This window comes from Lygodium microphyllum, chromosome 25 (genome assembly GCF_053477565.2).
Source record: "Lygodium microphyllum isolate KBCC chromosome 25, Lygodium_microphyllum_v1.1.10, whole genome shotgun sequence".
NCBI classification, from domain to species: domain Eukaryota; kingdom Viridiplantae; phylum Streptophyta; class Polypodiopsida; order Schizaeales; family Lygodiaceae; genus Lygodium; species Lygodium microphyllum.
The window spans coordinates 64,105,687-64,122,119 of record NC_141159.1 but is presented as its reverse complement, the minus strand read 5'-3'; the positions used below and the strand labels follow the sequence as shown (position 1 = coordinate 64,122,119).

The 16,433-nt window shown below is 41.8% G+C and overlaps 1 protein-coding gene across 2 annotated transcripts in view; it reads right to left on the bottom strand.

Moving 5' to 3' along the window:
• LOC148014305 (FAD synthetase 1, chloroplastic-like) overlaps positions 1-16,433 on the bottom strand; it is a 53,685-nt gene that overhangs the window by 19,455 nt on the left and 17,797 nt on the right. For both annotated transcript variants that reach the window (XM_087666174.1, XM_087666175.1), the window contains one exon: positions 5,790-5,965. In XM_087666174.1, coding sequence (XP_087522300.1) covers positions 5,790-5,965 — 176 coding nt within the window. The remainder of the gene's footprint in view (positions 1-5,789; positions 5,966-16,433) is intronic.

Sequence of the window (16,433 nt, the reverse complement as noted above, 5' to 3'; positions counted from 1 at the left end):
CGCTCCATAGGAATGTACATAGATTTGCAATCTTGCATATTAAACTGATGTAACAACTCATCCACATACTATGACTGTGACATGATGATACCATATTGATTTTGGGTAAGCTGAATGCCCAAATAATAGTGTAGGCAGCCCAGATCTAACATAGCAAATGCATGTTTTAATTCAACCTTAAAATCTATAATTTTTTCCTCTATAGGTCCAATGAGTAGCATATCATCAACATAAAGAATACTGATCAACAAGTCCCCTTCATTCTTAATGTATAGAGTGAGAGCAGTTGGACTATTTTTTAACCCTTTGCTAGCCAAATAAGCATCAGTTTTAGAATACCATACACAAGAAGTCTGTTTGACACCATAAAGAGCTTTACGCAACTTGCATACCATGTGCTCTTTCCCCTTGACCACAAACCCTAGAGGCTATGACACATAAACATCCTCGTGCAAATCCCCATTCAAAAATGATGTCTTAATGTCCAACCGATGTACTTTCCAACCATAATTTGCCGCCATAGCAATAACACATCTCACAATACTCATACAAGATATAGAAGCAAAAGTTTTCTCATAATCTATGCCCTTCTTCTATGCATAGCCTTTTGCTACTCATCATGCTTTGTACCTATCAACAGTACCATCAGCCTTGCCTTTAAGTTTAAAAATCCATTTTGTGTCAATGGCCTTCTTACCAAGTGGTAAATCCACAAGATCCCATGTAGAGTTTAGTGGCAATAGAGTCTAACTCGTCATGCATGACCTACATCCAATATACATCTTGCTAAACTTCGTCCAAGTAAGTAGATTTATCATCATCCAACAGTGAGCTCATAAATACATGCTCATCACAATCGTCTACTTCCGTAAAATCAGCCAAATGTGCCTCCCCTACATCATGTGTTGCATGTCTAGCAGCCCTCCTAATGCGTTGAGGTAAAGGAACATCCATTTTACTCTCCTGGAGAGTATGTAACAACCATCTCGGGACTGTTTTGGTTGCATTTACAGCAATCCTTTCATGCTATATTGCATCTTCCACTACACGTAACAAACCATCATCAATATCCTATTGTTCGAGAGCATATGATGCAACAACAACTTCATGTAATGAGTCTGTCCTACCATTTACAACAAGCACGAACTCCAAAGAAAGGGGCAAAGGACCCTCAAGGGTGATTGGCATTTGAAACAAATCATGTGAAAATGTAGCATTTTCAGCAAATATGACATCCCTACTTACAAAAACTTTTTTCGTGCATGGGTCATACAAGCGATAGCCCTTGCTCTCTGAACTATAGCCAATAAATATGCATTTTACAGCCTTGTCATCAAGCTTCCCACAAAGCTCTTTCGGAACGTGTGCATAGGCTATGCAACCAAACATCCGAAAGTAATCAACTTTGGGTTTCTTGCCATGCCAAGCTTCGAGCGGTATGATCGTCTTCAATGCCTTAGTGGGTGCACGATTTAACACATGATTTGCACATTGAAGGTCTTCTAGCCAAACTTTACGAGGCAACCCCTTGCTTTTCAGCATACAACGAGTCATCTCCATAAGTGCCAATACCATTTTGCTAAGGGGCTTGATGTGTAATGTCATGATCACATAAATATGTCTCAAAAGCATGAGACATGTACTCCCCTCCTCTATCTGAGCGAAGTGTATACACTTTCAAGCCAATTTCAGCCTCGAGCTTTGCAATACGAAATTTAAAATGCACAAATACATTAGATTTGCGTTCAGCCCATACACCCATGTATACCAAGAGTAGTCATCAATAAATGTAACAAAGTAAATATGACCCCCAAGTGCACCTGTCCTCGTGGGACCACAAACATCAGAGTGAATAAGCTGCATTGTTTGGACAACACGCACTACACCATCCTTTTTTAAAGCAAACCTGTGCATTTTGCCCAAAATACATCCCTCATATGCATGAGGAGGTAGAGTCTCCACTGGAGGCAATGCATCTACCATATGACACCTTTGAAGGATCATCAAACTCCTAAAACTCATATGTCCATAGCATGCATGCCCTAGCTCTACATTCTACAACAAAAGAGTAGAGACTACCAAAGAATCATGAGATTGTCCGTCATAGGTATCCAACAAAAAATAGACCCTTATACAGGGTGCCGAACAGCCAAAGTGCATAATCCATCTCTCTGTCTCTGTCAATGCATTTGTCATCCTCAACGATAACCTGAAAGCCATGCTTATTAAAAGCAAAGATAGATAGCAAGTTCTTTGTAATGCCAAGCACAAACAAGGCATCTAGAAGTATAAAATCAGAACCATCTGCAACAGTAATAGTGACTATACCAATGTTACATACATCATATTGCCCTTGTTCGCACATGTAATACACTTCCTAGCAAGGGTTGAATGCAAAGAGGTAAACAGACGCTTCCTACAAGTGATGTGCTTTGACGCCCCACTATCAAAATACCATGCTTACTACATTTCAACAACATTAAATGCTAAATCAGCTATTGAAGAATCATAACTACATGTGAGAAATGTATAGTCCTCCTCCGAAAGTTAGCTAGAGCATCACCATCTAAAGATTTGCTGGCTTGTGTCTCTTGGACAACCAAACCGGAGTCCTCCTCTTTGGCCAATCTTTTCATACATTCATCAATATAATGGCTGGGCTTTTTGCAATGATGACATTTTCCCTTCTTTTTAGACTTTTCTATGTCTTGGACAGCCTTATTTGATGGCTGTCCAGCATCACCCTTTCACTGATTTTTTGTGTTTTACCTAGCTTTTCCCTTGCCATTAAACTTAGAAAGCATAGCCACATCACTTGAACACAATGCTACCATCTTCCGAGTTTGTTCCTCTTACAACAAGAGGCCTTCCAACTCCACAAATGTAAGGGGCTGTTGCCCCCAGCGCCCCCCCCCCCCCCCCCCCAAACCAAAAAAAAGATAATATCACAGAGGTGTGGAAACCAAGATATGACTCAAGAAGAGAGTTCAATGTGATATTTATCAATTCAACACCCTGAATGACCTCATCAACATTGAGCAATTGTTTGCCCAAATCCCGTATGTGAGTAAGGTGATCTATCATGCTATCACCCTCATCCATGTTCACATTAGCCAACTCTCTACAGAGATAGGATATCCTCACCTCATTGCGTGCTACAAGCATACGGTCAAGTACATCCCGTGCTGATTTTAAGATCCTACAAGACCGAATGTGCTGAATGATGGCCCTTTTAACTAATAAGGCAATCAAAGAAAGTGCATGTGCATCCTTTGAGTCCCATTTCCTCTGATCCTCCTTAGGAGAAGGAGAAAGGGCAACATCACCATCAACCTATCCTTGAGTCTTACACTGAGGTGTCCGAGGTGCAAGACCTCCTGGTTGCTACAAATCAGACACCAAGGATGTTGCTTGTCCCTAACATGCCATACTGCCAAATTCTTCAGAGCTAAAGTGTAGAGTGTACTCCTCGGAGTACCAAAAATCCCCATGGGATTAAGATACAAGTACCAAACTATCAGAAAAATGCCATAGTGTGCCCAATGTCACCCAAATCAGCACTTAGCTTGCAAATAACAGCATGCATTGTTGTACCATGCTTGCCTCGAAATGCATGCCCACAAAAATACAATTTACAGCAACTTAATGCTGATTCTCACCAAAATTCCGGCCTACCTGAAACTAACCAAAATATGCTAGCAGCTGCAAAACGCTGTCCAACCTCTCCTATACTCCATGAATCTACCGTAAACTACCCTATCATAACTATGCCCGTCCTCAAAATAACCAAATCTCTAACAACTATCACTTGGGAGAAGCTAGTTTTGATGGTGCTTGAGTAGGATGCCATTGCAGGAAGACAGATTCCAGCAAAGCCAAAACACAAAGCCATGCCCTTGCAGCAACATCTTTGGGTAAAGGAAATGCCAACCAGAAAAAAGACAAAATAAGTCCAAGAAATTGGGGTCGTCTTCAGACTTTGATACAAATTCAAAGGGGAAGCACAAAGGATATCCCAAGCATCCACACCATGGGAAGACCTCACACCCCAAGGAGAAGTGCTACAAGAAATACCCTCATCTTCATCCAAAAATGAAGGAAGGAGCTACATTAGAGCCTTCCTCTACCTCTACGTCTACACCTCCTATAACTATAGAGTCCCACATTTTGGGCCCATCCAGTTTATATACCAATTGTGGCCTCAATATGCCTATTTATAGGCAACCTGCCCCCTCACTCCATCCATCCATTCTTCAGCCAACCCTCCTTATCCCCTTACCTCTATCTCGCACCAATACTCTTCAACACCAGCTGCACCCTAAGTTATGAGGGCTTTCTTCCATCTATGCTTCAAGCCTTCCCTTCTGCTCCAGACACATTGCAATGAGCTTCTCCATTCCTTGAGCTGCTTGTTCATTAAAGATGATTTATCTCATTGCATTCTTCTCAGCATTTTATTTCTTCCATCTCTACTTCAATCCTTTGCTTCTGCTCCAGATACATTGCAGTGAGCTTCTCTGTTCCTTGAGTTGCTTGTTCATTAAAGATCACAAAATGTGTTGTTTACACATCTTTTGCAATCTATTAGGCCTCTTGCTGGCATTTGCTCACACTCTATGTAATGGCACTTGATTGATTGAGAGATTCTTGTGGAAGTTGCAACAGAAAACATGTTAATTGCACATATACTATTTGAAGGTTGTTAAAATACCTGCAAGTTATGTTGAATCTCAAGAAGTAAATAATTTTCAATCAAAAAATTAAAGTATCCATCAAAACATCATCCTTCCATCCACATTAGCTGCAAAAGAGCATAAGAAGCTTACTTTTGTCCACCTAGGTTTCAAAATATATTGTGTTACCAAATTAGACAAGAAGGGGATCACTCTTACACTTGGAAGGTCGGCTTTGAAAATGTATCACAAACCTTAGTGGTATAAAGTCACAGCCTAGATTTGAGTCAACAAGATGGAACAGCACTAGATATGTTACAATATCAAAACTTGGATACATGGGGTTTCATATCCATGAACCCCCATGTCGTAACTTATTGCAGTGAATCCACATAGATTTCTGATGGCTCTGATGGTAGCATGAGACTATATTTTAAGACAGATGTTACCACTAAATTAAAGTAGCTTCCAATCTACATGCTACAAAGTTATACCTGTCAAGTAGCTTTTGCCTGATCGGTAAAATCATTCCCAAAGTATTCCCAGCAAAGATACTACTGAGATGCCCTCTACGGTTACATCCTCATACACGTGATACAGTGTATAATATCCAATCATATTACTTTAGCTTCTCGTAAAAGCTATTCAAGATTATGTTTTCTTTGGCTTCAATGAGATTTTTCATTTTGTGGATCATATGAACAGCTCATAACTATATGTGTTTCAAAGGACCATTACTACATGTTTGCTATAAATAGGCACTTCAACAATTCATGTAGAATTGTTCTTTAGCTAGAAGATTTTAACCAAAACTCTGCAATGAGTCGCTTCAACAATTCATGTAGATTGTCATTGTCTTAAGCTAGAAAAGTTTACTGAACAAAAATGTAAATATATACTGGAATTGTCTATGAGATTGGATTTGTTGCTTCAATAGTTTGCAAGTATTGAACCAAGACTACAAATATATTTGCACGCATCTCAAGTGCCAGAATCAGATTCTCTCACCCAGCTATCTGATTCGTCTTGTACATGCCACACTAGCAAATAGCAGATACAGCAATTAAAAATCTGGTGCAGAATAAAATTAGTGGAAAAAACAAGAACTTCACTCACCAGCAACCACCCCTTTCACAAAAAGGTCTTTGGCCATTCTTTCAACGAATTCATGAGGAGAAAGAGTGCGGACTTTTGAAAACTCCAAACAGCTTTCTCTTGGTATAATGCCCCCACAAAATTCTGCCCATAAACTCATTATACGCTTTCGATCACAAGCAGCAACAATGGGTAACCTACAAAAACAATGTGACAGCAAAATGAAGTGAATGTTGAATCTTTCTAAAGACTAAAACCCTGACACTTCATTTTGATGAAGTACATAATGAATCAAGTAAAAAACATAGTTATTCTCACATAAATCATCAAAATTTCAATAAAGAAAGATAAGAGGAAAAGTGGCAATACACACATAGATAAAATATGAGTTCCATGTTGCATATCTACATGGGCCTCAAGCACATGCATGGAGAAAAATCTTATTTTAAAATTACTACCATCTCACTAGTGTTTCCTATGTTACAATTTCTACTAAGAATACCTAACACAGCCATGCTAAGATAGATAGGTGTGCTCACTGGTGAGTAGATTGGAAGTGCATGGTGCACACGACATTTCTAGCAATTGGAGCACCATGACGTAGAGGCACTTACTTGAGCATACATTGGTAAGCCTAAAGAAGGCCTACTACCTAGAAAAGAGGAATCAAAGCTAACCTAAGAGAAGGAAAAGGAGAGTAGACTAAAAGATGGAAGATCCTAAATCTAAGTTACTGGAAAGGGAGAGAATAGGACCCAAAGATGAAGATGTGAGTGTCATGGGGACATGAATTTTTAACTTATTGCTTTGGCATAATTAAGTTGTGAACATGTGAGATGCAAATGTGAAGTGCAAGGTAAATTGGGGCATGATGACAATCAAACCCTAGCTTGGGCAATTAGGGGCATTGGCAAAAGTTGTGATAGGTTGTGCTGGACAGGTGCCAAGGCGTGCCTAGTGACAAGTCCTAGCTCTGAGCATTAAATGAAATGACTTGTGGTGTCATGGGAGTTAGAAAAATTAAACATTCATGCCAAGGACTAAGGCTAATGGAAGTATGAACACCTTCAAGTCCACTTGGCCTAGCATTCTATATTGTGGATGGGTAGTGGCCAATTTGTGGCCAGGGACTGTTGAGCTAACAAAGGAATTACAAACTTAAAATATTCAATTAGCTCTTTCGAATAGCCCCAAACTTTAAATTACCAAACTCTCCTAAAGAGAGTTTGTGTCCCGTAAACCTAAACCCCAATTTTGGGAGGATCCACATCTATAAATATAAGACTGCCCACCACTAGCTCTAACCTTGTCTTGCCGATTGTCAGCACCCTGTCTTCTGCCATCTACACCCCTCTCCAAGTAGATACCTCAGTTCATGCCGCTGTTCATCAGCCAGGCACCTTGCATCAGCCTTCTCCATTGCTATGTTTGCTGCAGCTCAGCTACTTCCGGCCAGCCTACAGCCAAGTGACATCAGCCAAGGCTACATTTTGCATTTTGGAGCTGTCATAAAGCTGCCATGTCATCATTGCACCTGTCAGCAGGCATTTCCAGCCTTGCATTTGTTGGTAGCTGCTGCTACCCTAATCATCCTCATGCTGCCAGAAGCTCACGACTGCCGTCTAGGTGCTTCCACCTTCATACTATTTATAGCAGCTAGTCACCATGTCGAGGTTGCCTGCCATGATTCGGGATCCATTCAAAGTATAGCACACTCTCCAACTCATCTCTACCCCGATCTTTTCAGAGACACGAGTTAAACATTTTGTATTTACTCTGCATAGCATGTTTACTGCATTGAGCATTGTATTATTCATTATTCCTTCTTCCTTCTTCATTTTCTTTGAGTTACCCTTCACCTTTGAACTCTACTGTTATCACTTTGTGTTTTGTCATACATGTGTTTTATCTTCTATGTTTGAGTATATCTTTACAAGGTCAAGTAATTATTAATTTTCAACAATTAATTATTGCTGGAAATTCGTTTCAAGGGGCTGAGTTATGCATGGGCAGGTGTGCCACTTGGCAAAAGGAGAGAGAACATGCCATGCAAGGTTGGGACAGCTTTGGGGGCCCTTCTAGGCCAGCTGAGAGTCAGAGAAGGCGCATTCAAGTTGGGCAACTTCTGTTCCAAGTGTGCTAAAGGCTGCCACAGCGATCTTTGTTGTAGGCAACAGCATTCTAGAGATGATCAGCGATAGGTGACAGCAATCAGCAGTCAACCTCAATTTTCCCTTCTGAGGCGTCTAACGTTTCTTTTTTTCCCCTCATAAAGATAGACCAAACATTTCTCTCTTGTCTGCTGTTCATCTCTCTCTATTCAGCAAAACTGAAGAATGTACTGTTTCAATGAATTTAAACCTGATTATTGCTGCAAATAGGGTTTACCATCGAACTTGGGAAACATGCCCACAAATCTCAGCGTCGAGATATTGGCTGTCAATTGAAAAATTTGCAGCAGGCCTATAAACAATTGCCCATCTACAATTGCTGTGAATTGAAGAAATTGCAGCAGATCTATAGAGGATTGCCCATCTGTTGCGATGAGTGCCCAATGCGAGACAGAAATGGAGTAGGAGCAGTGTTGAGAGTGAGAGTGAGAGAATCCCTAGATGAGTTGTTACATTTATGGTGTAATACTTTGGGGAACAAGTGCGAGAGAAGACCGTCTGTAGGAATCGATTAGGCACGCAGATCGAGGCAGACTGTCGTATGCGCAGTGAGAGACACAGAGAGAGAGAAAGAGAGCGAGCGAGAGCAAGCAATGTTTAGTGTGAGCACGTTTTAGGTACAATGACAAGAGTGTACCACTTTCAATTTTCAAATAGATAAATATATGAAAGTACAATGAGCTAAGGGTGTGTTCACACCCGTGCACATATAAAAGACACGATTCCCCTTTATTCCCAACAACCTCCCACCTAAAGGCAATGTGCCTTAAGAGGAGAAAAAAAAAATCAGCTAAGTCTAGGTATGTACAAAGCTGAAATAAATATATCTATCCAACTCCCATCATCTGTTGGCAATGAGCAAACCACTCTGCTGGAAGACCCTACGTGAGAAGATTTGCAGGATTATCATCTGTATGCACTTTGACAAGCTCAATGCTCTTGCTGTCAAGTACATCTCTAATGAAGTGGTACTTACCTGTATGTGCTTTGTCTTTACACGAAAGACAGGATTCCATGATAGCATGATAGCCAATGGAGAACAGGTAAATCTATGATGCCAAGCTCTCCCACCAAACGTGAAAGCCATAAAGCCTCCTTGCATGCCTCACTCGCAGCCTCATACTCTGCCTCTGTAGTAGACAATGCAACACACTTTTGTAGCCTGGAGATCCAAGAGACTGCCCCTCCTGTGAAAGTTAACACATACCCAGAAGTGGACTTTATGCAATCTGCATGACCAGCATAGTCTACATCCGTAAAACCAACAACAGATGTCTTCTGTTTTCCAAAGCAAATGCACAACTCCTTTGTGCCTTTGAGGTATCTCATAATACCTTTCACTGCATCCCAATGCTTCTTGCCAGGGGTTACCATGTATCTGCTCACCACTCCCACTGCAAAGGCAATGTCAGGACGTATAGCAACCATAGCATATATCAAACTGCCAACAGCTGAAGCATATGGTATTTTGTCCATTTCAGCCTTCTCATCATCAGATGTAGGGCTGTCCTCTGCACTAAGTTTCACATATGGAGGCAATGGAACCCCAATTGTTTTCCTCCCCTCCATATTGAATCGCTGCAAAACTTTGGAGATATATTCCTGCTGAGATAGATAGAGTAAGCCTTTCGATCTTTCTCTGAGTATTCGCATGCCAAGAATGTGATTTGCATCACCAAGATCCTTCATATCAAAGCTGCTATGAGGACTTTACTTCAATGAGTCCAAGGCATGAGTATCCCTGCCAGCAATCAGCATGTCATCAACATACAAAACCAAGATAATCAGGTTGCCATCTGCTGCCTTCTTGGTGTACAAGCAGTGATCCACTTCACTTCTATGGAAGCCTTAGGACTGCATGAATGTATCAAACTTATGATACCATTCTCTTGGTGCTTGTTTCAGCCCATACAAACTCCTTTTGAGATTACATACCATTTTTTCCTTCCCTTGTTTAACAAACCCTTCAGGCTGCTGCATATATATGTCTTCATGCAGATCACCATGTAAAAACACAGTCTTTACATCCATCTGTATGAGCTCCGTATCCTCAACTGCAACCAAGCCCAAAATGGTTCTCAATGTTTTCATCTTGACTACAAGAGAGAAGATCTCATCAAAGTCAATTCCATGCTCCTGCTTGTACCCTTTTGCAACCAATCTTGCTTTGTACTTTGGTGAGGAACCAGAAGTGACCTTCATCTTGTAAACCCATTTGCATGGAAGGATTTTCTGCCCTTTAGGCAACTGCACCAAGTCCCAAGTGCCATTTTTTTCAAGAGATTCCATCTCTGACAGCATGGCTTTATACCATTTATTGTTGTCATGTCTGTCCATTGCTTCCTTGAAGCAAGACGATTCACCACAGTCTATCAGCATGGCATTTTCAGCCACATTAATTGCACCAAGAACAAATCTATCAGGTTGTCTAGTAGCCTTAGACGATCTCCTAACCCAATGGTCATTGTTTGCTGGCTGTTCCTGCAAATTTCCATTTTCAGCATATTGTCCTGGCGTTTCAGCCTGCAAATCAGCATTAACAGCTTGTTGTCCTGGTTGTTCCTACACATGTAATGGCTCATTTTCATGGGCAATAGCTAGCTGATCATTTCCAGCATCATTTCTTGCATTTACAGGTTCATTTACAGCAGGTATTTGCTACTGTACAACGGACACATTTTGCTGTCCAAAAGGTATTTCTTCCCGGAATACAACCCTACGGACCTCCTCAGTCTTTTCGGGCTCTTTGTGCATGCGATCTTCCCGGAAAACAACGTCATTGCTGCGTACTACTTTCCTTTTCTCGAGATCCCACAATTTATACCCCATTTCACCCTCGTCACCAAAATGCATTTACAAATCTTTGGCTCAAGTTTGCTACGTTTTTCTTTACGAATGTGCACAAAAGCCTTGCAGCCAAACATTTTCAGATGAGCATATGAAGGTGGCTTGCCCGACCACGCTTCTTGGGGAACTCCCCCCCCTCCCCCCCAAAGACCTGTTTGGTGACCGATTTATTAAGTGAACGGCTGTCATAACAGCCTCTGCCCAAAAACCATGGGGTAATGCAGCATGAGACACCATCATTCGGACCTTATCCTGTATGGTCCGATTCATACGCTCTGCTACTCCATTTTGGGGCGGATTATGAGGGGCAGTGGGCTCTCTCTTTATCCCTTTACTGTCACAAAATGCCTGAAAGGCCTTGGACACATATTCTCCACCATTGTCAGAGCGAAGACACTTAAGTGTCTTATCTGTCTGATTTTCAATCAATATCAAGAATTTTTTAAACTTATCAAGCACTTCATCCTTGCTACAAATAGGGTAAACCCATACTTTCCGTGTAGCATCATCAACAAAGGTAACAAAATATTTCTTTCCCCCTAAAGATAATCCTAGCATTTGACATACATCCGAATGTACTAACTCTAGAGGAGAAGATTTTAAAGAAAGAAACTTTTTGTGAGACGTCTGTGCATGTTTGTCATAAATGCAATGATCACAATGCTCAAAATCAGCATAACGAAGACAAGGCAAGTAACCCAAACGAGAAAGCACTTTCATTCATGTTTGACTCATGTGTCCCAGCCGGCCATGCCACAAAGAAACGCTTGCCTGCTCGATCACGACAACAACATGGTCACGCACACTAGATACATGAAGTAGATACAAAGTGTCACTCTTGCAACCTCTGGCAATAACCCTAGGTCCCTTACAGATCTTCCATTTTCCATCACCAAAGATGGTATGAAAACCATCATCATCTAGCTGCCCTGTGCTAATCAAACTCTTCTTGAGCTGAGGTACATGCCGTACATGCTGAAGTGTAAAGACAGAGCCATGCTGAAACTGTAACTGCACACTGCCAATACCTGCAATCTCACATGCATAGTTGTCCCCAAGATGGACAACACCATGTCGACCCCCTATATAGGCGAAAAACCACTCACGATGAGAGGTGACATGAAAGGAAGCACCTGAATCAAGAATCCAGGTATACATGTCATCATCTATATCTACAAGTAAAGCATGTGCACCAAAGTGTGAAGAGACAAAGAGTACATCACTCCCACTGTCACTGTCATGAGTGACTACATTCACCTCCTCAATTTTTACACTGCTCTTCTTAGACTGATTGTCCTACTTCTCTTCCTTGCTATCATCTGTCTTCTTGCCTTTTCCTTTTTCTTTTTTCCATTTGTAGCAGTCACGTTTAAAGTGACCCTTCTTGCCACAATGATGGCATTCAACATCTTTGCCACGTGATTTACTGCGTCCCTTGCCATCATATTTGCCCTTTTGCTGTGATCTACCTCTAGTATGCAAAGCACTGGAAGACTTACTGGATGCATTGTTCTGTCGATTCATCTCTTCCATAAGTAGAGCACTCTCTACATCAGCATACAAAAGGATCACATTAGAATTGCTCATAGCAGTCCTGAATGTATCCCAACTCTCTGGTAGAGTGCAAAGCAAGAAAGTAGCCTTAAATTCCTCATCAATCATGAACTTCAAGGCAACCAGCTGGCTGAAAATGGAGTTAAACTCACTCAAGTGAGTAGACATTGTTGTACCTTCTTTCATACGCAAATCCATAAGCTTTTTCAGCCAATACACTTTGCTTGCAGCACTCTTCTGTGCATACAGTTCTTCCAGTCTAGTCCATATAGCATATGTAGAATCCAAACCTTCAATGTTGAAGAGCAAGGCATCAGAAATCGATAGCTCTATGGTTGAGCGTGCAAGCTCATTCAACTCATCCCAATCATCCTGATCCATGTCCGTAGGCTTTGCCCCTTTGATTTCGATCGGCTTTGCCTGCTTCTTTTGTAACAGGATATTGTAGCACTGTTTTTGCCACACTGCAAAATTATGTGCGCCTTCAAGCTTCTTTATGTGCATCAAATTACTGCTGTCATTGCTGCCAGCCATCATTTTCCGCCCAAATGTGACCAAAAAAGGAAAAAAACTAGCAAATGCAGGCCCAAACTATCACCCAAGTGACCAAGGTACAAACAAGTACCAATCAGCAATAAATGACCACGCAGAAGTACAAATTTCAGATCTGTAATTAAGTTTTCAGAAGCACCAAACCAAGTGCTACAGCATTATCCAACTGATTACAGCTGTTCCAAGGGCATGTGCATCACATTACATGAGAAATCCCAAAATTTCAGCTGCAATTTCTGTTGTATATGTACCCACGGGCATAAAATTTGACACGAACAATTAAAAGCCCCAAAATTTTGTGCTCAAAGCGTCAAACACACATCTGCATTTCCTCTATCATGCATAGGACTGTCCAATTTTGCCAAAATAAAGCAATTTCAGCAAAACCCCCAAATTTTACCAAGTGTTGATGTCCAAATTGCATGGAATTCAACCTGCACGTACATAAAATGACAAAATGTTGCACAAATTTTGCCCAAACTGAAAAAGCCCCAAGTTGCACGGGGTCCAATGTGCATCAATGTCAAGAAATTGGGTAAATTTCAGCCCAATTTGCACATATACATTAAAAGCCCCAATTGTCGGAGGCAGAATGTCACAAATTCCTGCAATTTCTGAGACAAATTGTCTTGTTCTGCATCACTATCCTCAAATCTAGGAAAAGCCCCAAATTTCCGGGCCAAAATATGCACAAATCTGAATTGTGTGCTTGCGCGCGCGAAACCCCGTCAAGAAAGGGGTAGAATCTGAATTTTTTTTTCTTTAAAAAGAAAACATAGGAACGTGACCCGTGCAGGTCGCCGATGGGACATCGCCTGCACCTACCTCCACGGACCACCGTCGCGCGACTGCTGCCTCGTTCTTCGTCAGCTGTCGCTTGGTCGCCGTGCAACGCACCGACTGCTCCCCCTGTCGCCCGTTACGCGGCAGTTACTCTCCATAGCTTGTCCGCTTGCCGTCCTGCCACAAGCCTTATCGCACAACTAGAGCCTGGCCCTATCACACTCTCCACAGCCTGTCCGTTCGCTGTCTTGCCACGAGCCTTATCGCACAGCTAGAACCTGGCCCTTGCCGTCCTGCCACGAGCCTTATCGCACAGCTAGAGCCTGGCCCTATCACACTCTCCGCAGCCTGTCCACTCGCCATCCTGCCACGAGCCTTATCGCACAGCTAGAGCTTGGCCTTGTCACACTCTCCACAGCCTGTCCGCTTTCTACAGCTCACAACTGTGATTCTCCTGCTCACCTTTGAGCTATCTCGTCAACACGCTAGTCTTCTGCCTCAGCCTGACAATCGTTTGCAGCACCTTATGCTCTAATACGAATTCGTAGGAATCGATTAGGCATGGAGATCGAGGCAAACTGTCGTATGCGTAGTGAGAGACAAAGAGAGAGCGAGAGCAAGCAGTATTTAGTGTGAGGACGTTTTAGGTACAATGACAAGTGTACCACTTTAGGTTTTCAAATAGATATATATATGAAAGTACAATGTGCTAAGGGTGTGTTCACACACGTGCACATATTAAAGGCACAATCGCCCTTTATTCCCAACACCGTCCGGGGGCCTTGGGCACCCGAATGGGTTCAAGGGGAGCCTAGGAAGTGAGTGAGTGCAAAAATAGTATAACTCACTTTAAGGAGACGGCTGGCGGGAGAGACACAAGGAGTGAGAAGTCTAGCCAGCACTTCCTACACATGGCTAGGAGGAGAAACAGAGAACAGTCTCTCGTGCTTTATGACAGAACTCGCCGGGGGGGGGAGGTGGTGGGTTGTTGTTGGTTGTGGTTTGGTGTTTAATCCCATCCTCATCTTGTGTTCCTGCCGACAGGCCTTATTCCCACGCAACCTGCACAAATTGGAGGAAAGTCGCACTATTCCTCACGTCTTTTGCTATCAGTAAGTTGTAAAGGCCATCAACATCTGCCCTATTACTATAATCAGGGAAGTACCTCATCTTATACGCAAATTTCTTATATTTGCTTTCTAATTCCAGTGTATTAATGGAGGGGAAAGAAAAAGAGGGGGTAACCGAAGGCTCTAGTTCCGGGGACCATCCTATGGTACATCCCCATGGAATGGAAATTCAAGAAGAACAATGGGAAGAATTTTTTGCTACACGAGAACAATTTGATGATCTAACTGCTCGTGTGCAAGCACGGGGGGGGTGGTTTTGTTGGTTGTGGTTTGGTGTTTAATCCTATCCTCATCTTGTGTTCCTGCCAACAGGCCTTATTCCCACGCAACCTGCACAAATTGGAGGAAAGTCGCACTATTCCTCACGTCTTTTGCTATCAGTAAGTTGTAAAGGCCATCAACATCTGCCCTATTACTATAATCAGGAAAGTACCTCATCTTATACGCAAATTTCTTATATTTGCTTTCTAATTCCAGTGTATTAATGGAGGGGAAAGAAAAAGAGGGGGTAACCGAAGGCTCTAGTTCCGGGGACCATCCTATGGTACATCCCCATGGAATGGAAATTCAAGAAGAACAATGGGAAGAATTTTTTGCTACACGAGAACAATTTGATGATCTAACTGCTCGTGTGCAAGCACAGGGGGTTCAAATGGAGTTGCTAACTCAAGCACTCACAAAAAAAAAATCTCAATTAGCCTTATTACTAGAAAGGGATAAAGGTAAGGTACAGACCTCAGATATTCCATCTTCATTGAAAGATCTTGATGTGGCTATGCGAGACCCTAGGGAACCCCACCAAAAGCTGAGGGATAACCCAGTGTTAAAAGATATGAAACCTCCTCAGATTCATGGGGAGGAAAAGGATAGAAATAAAGATACTATCTTTAATTTCCTCCAAAAATGGGAAGATTTGCATAAATTAAAGAATACTCCACCATATCTTCAGGCGCTGGAGACTAGTTTAACCTTGGGGCCAAAGGCATATAAATGGTGGAGAACTTTAAAGGAGGCAAATAAAATACCTGAAACTTGGGCTCAATTTGAATCGGTCTTTTTAAAATAATTCCTTCCTCAAAATGGAATGGAAAGAAATTGGGAAGATTGGGATTTTGTCAGACAAAAGGGAAGACCTTTGCTAACATATCTCGAGGAGTATCATGAGATAATTCTAAAATTGGAGGGAATAGATGAATTTCAAAAGACAAGAGGATTCACAAAGAGACTAGATAAGGCCTGTAAAAAGAAAGTGAAAAGGAGTTCACCTAAGACGCTTAAAGAGGTAATTAAATTTGCATTAATCAATGAAGATAATACACGTCCAGGTGCACTCACTAGTCTCACTGATACGGAGCCCAAGGCTAAGGAATTTGAAGCCTCAAAATTTGTAGGCAATTTTAAAAGGAAGAACCATTCCTTAAGGGTAAGAAACAACCCTTTGAAAACAAACAATATGTAAGGCCGAAGTTAAGTCAAGATGACTTTGATAAGGCTAAAAAAGAAAGGCTGTGTTTCAATTGCCTATCCCCTAGCCATGTTACCTGGAATTGCCCTCAAAGGAAAAAGGGGGAAGATAAAGGAAAGGATAAGGACAATGGCAAGGGAAAAGACAAACAAATCCGTGTAGT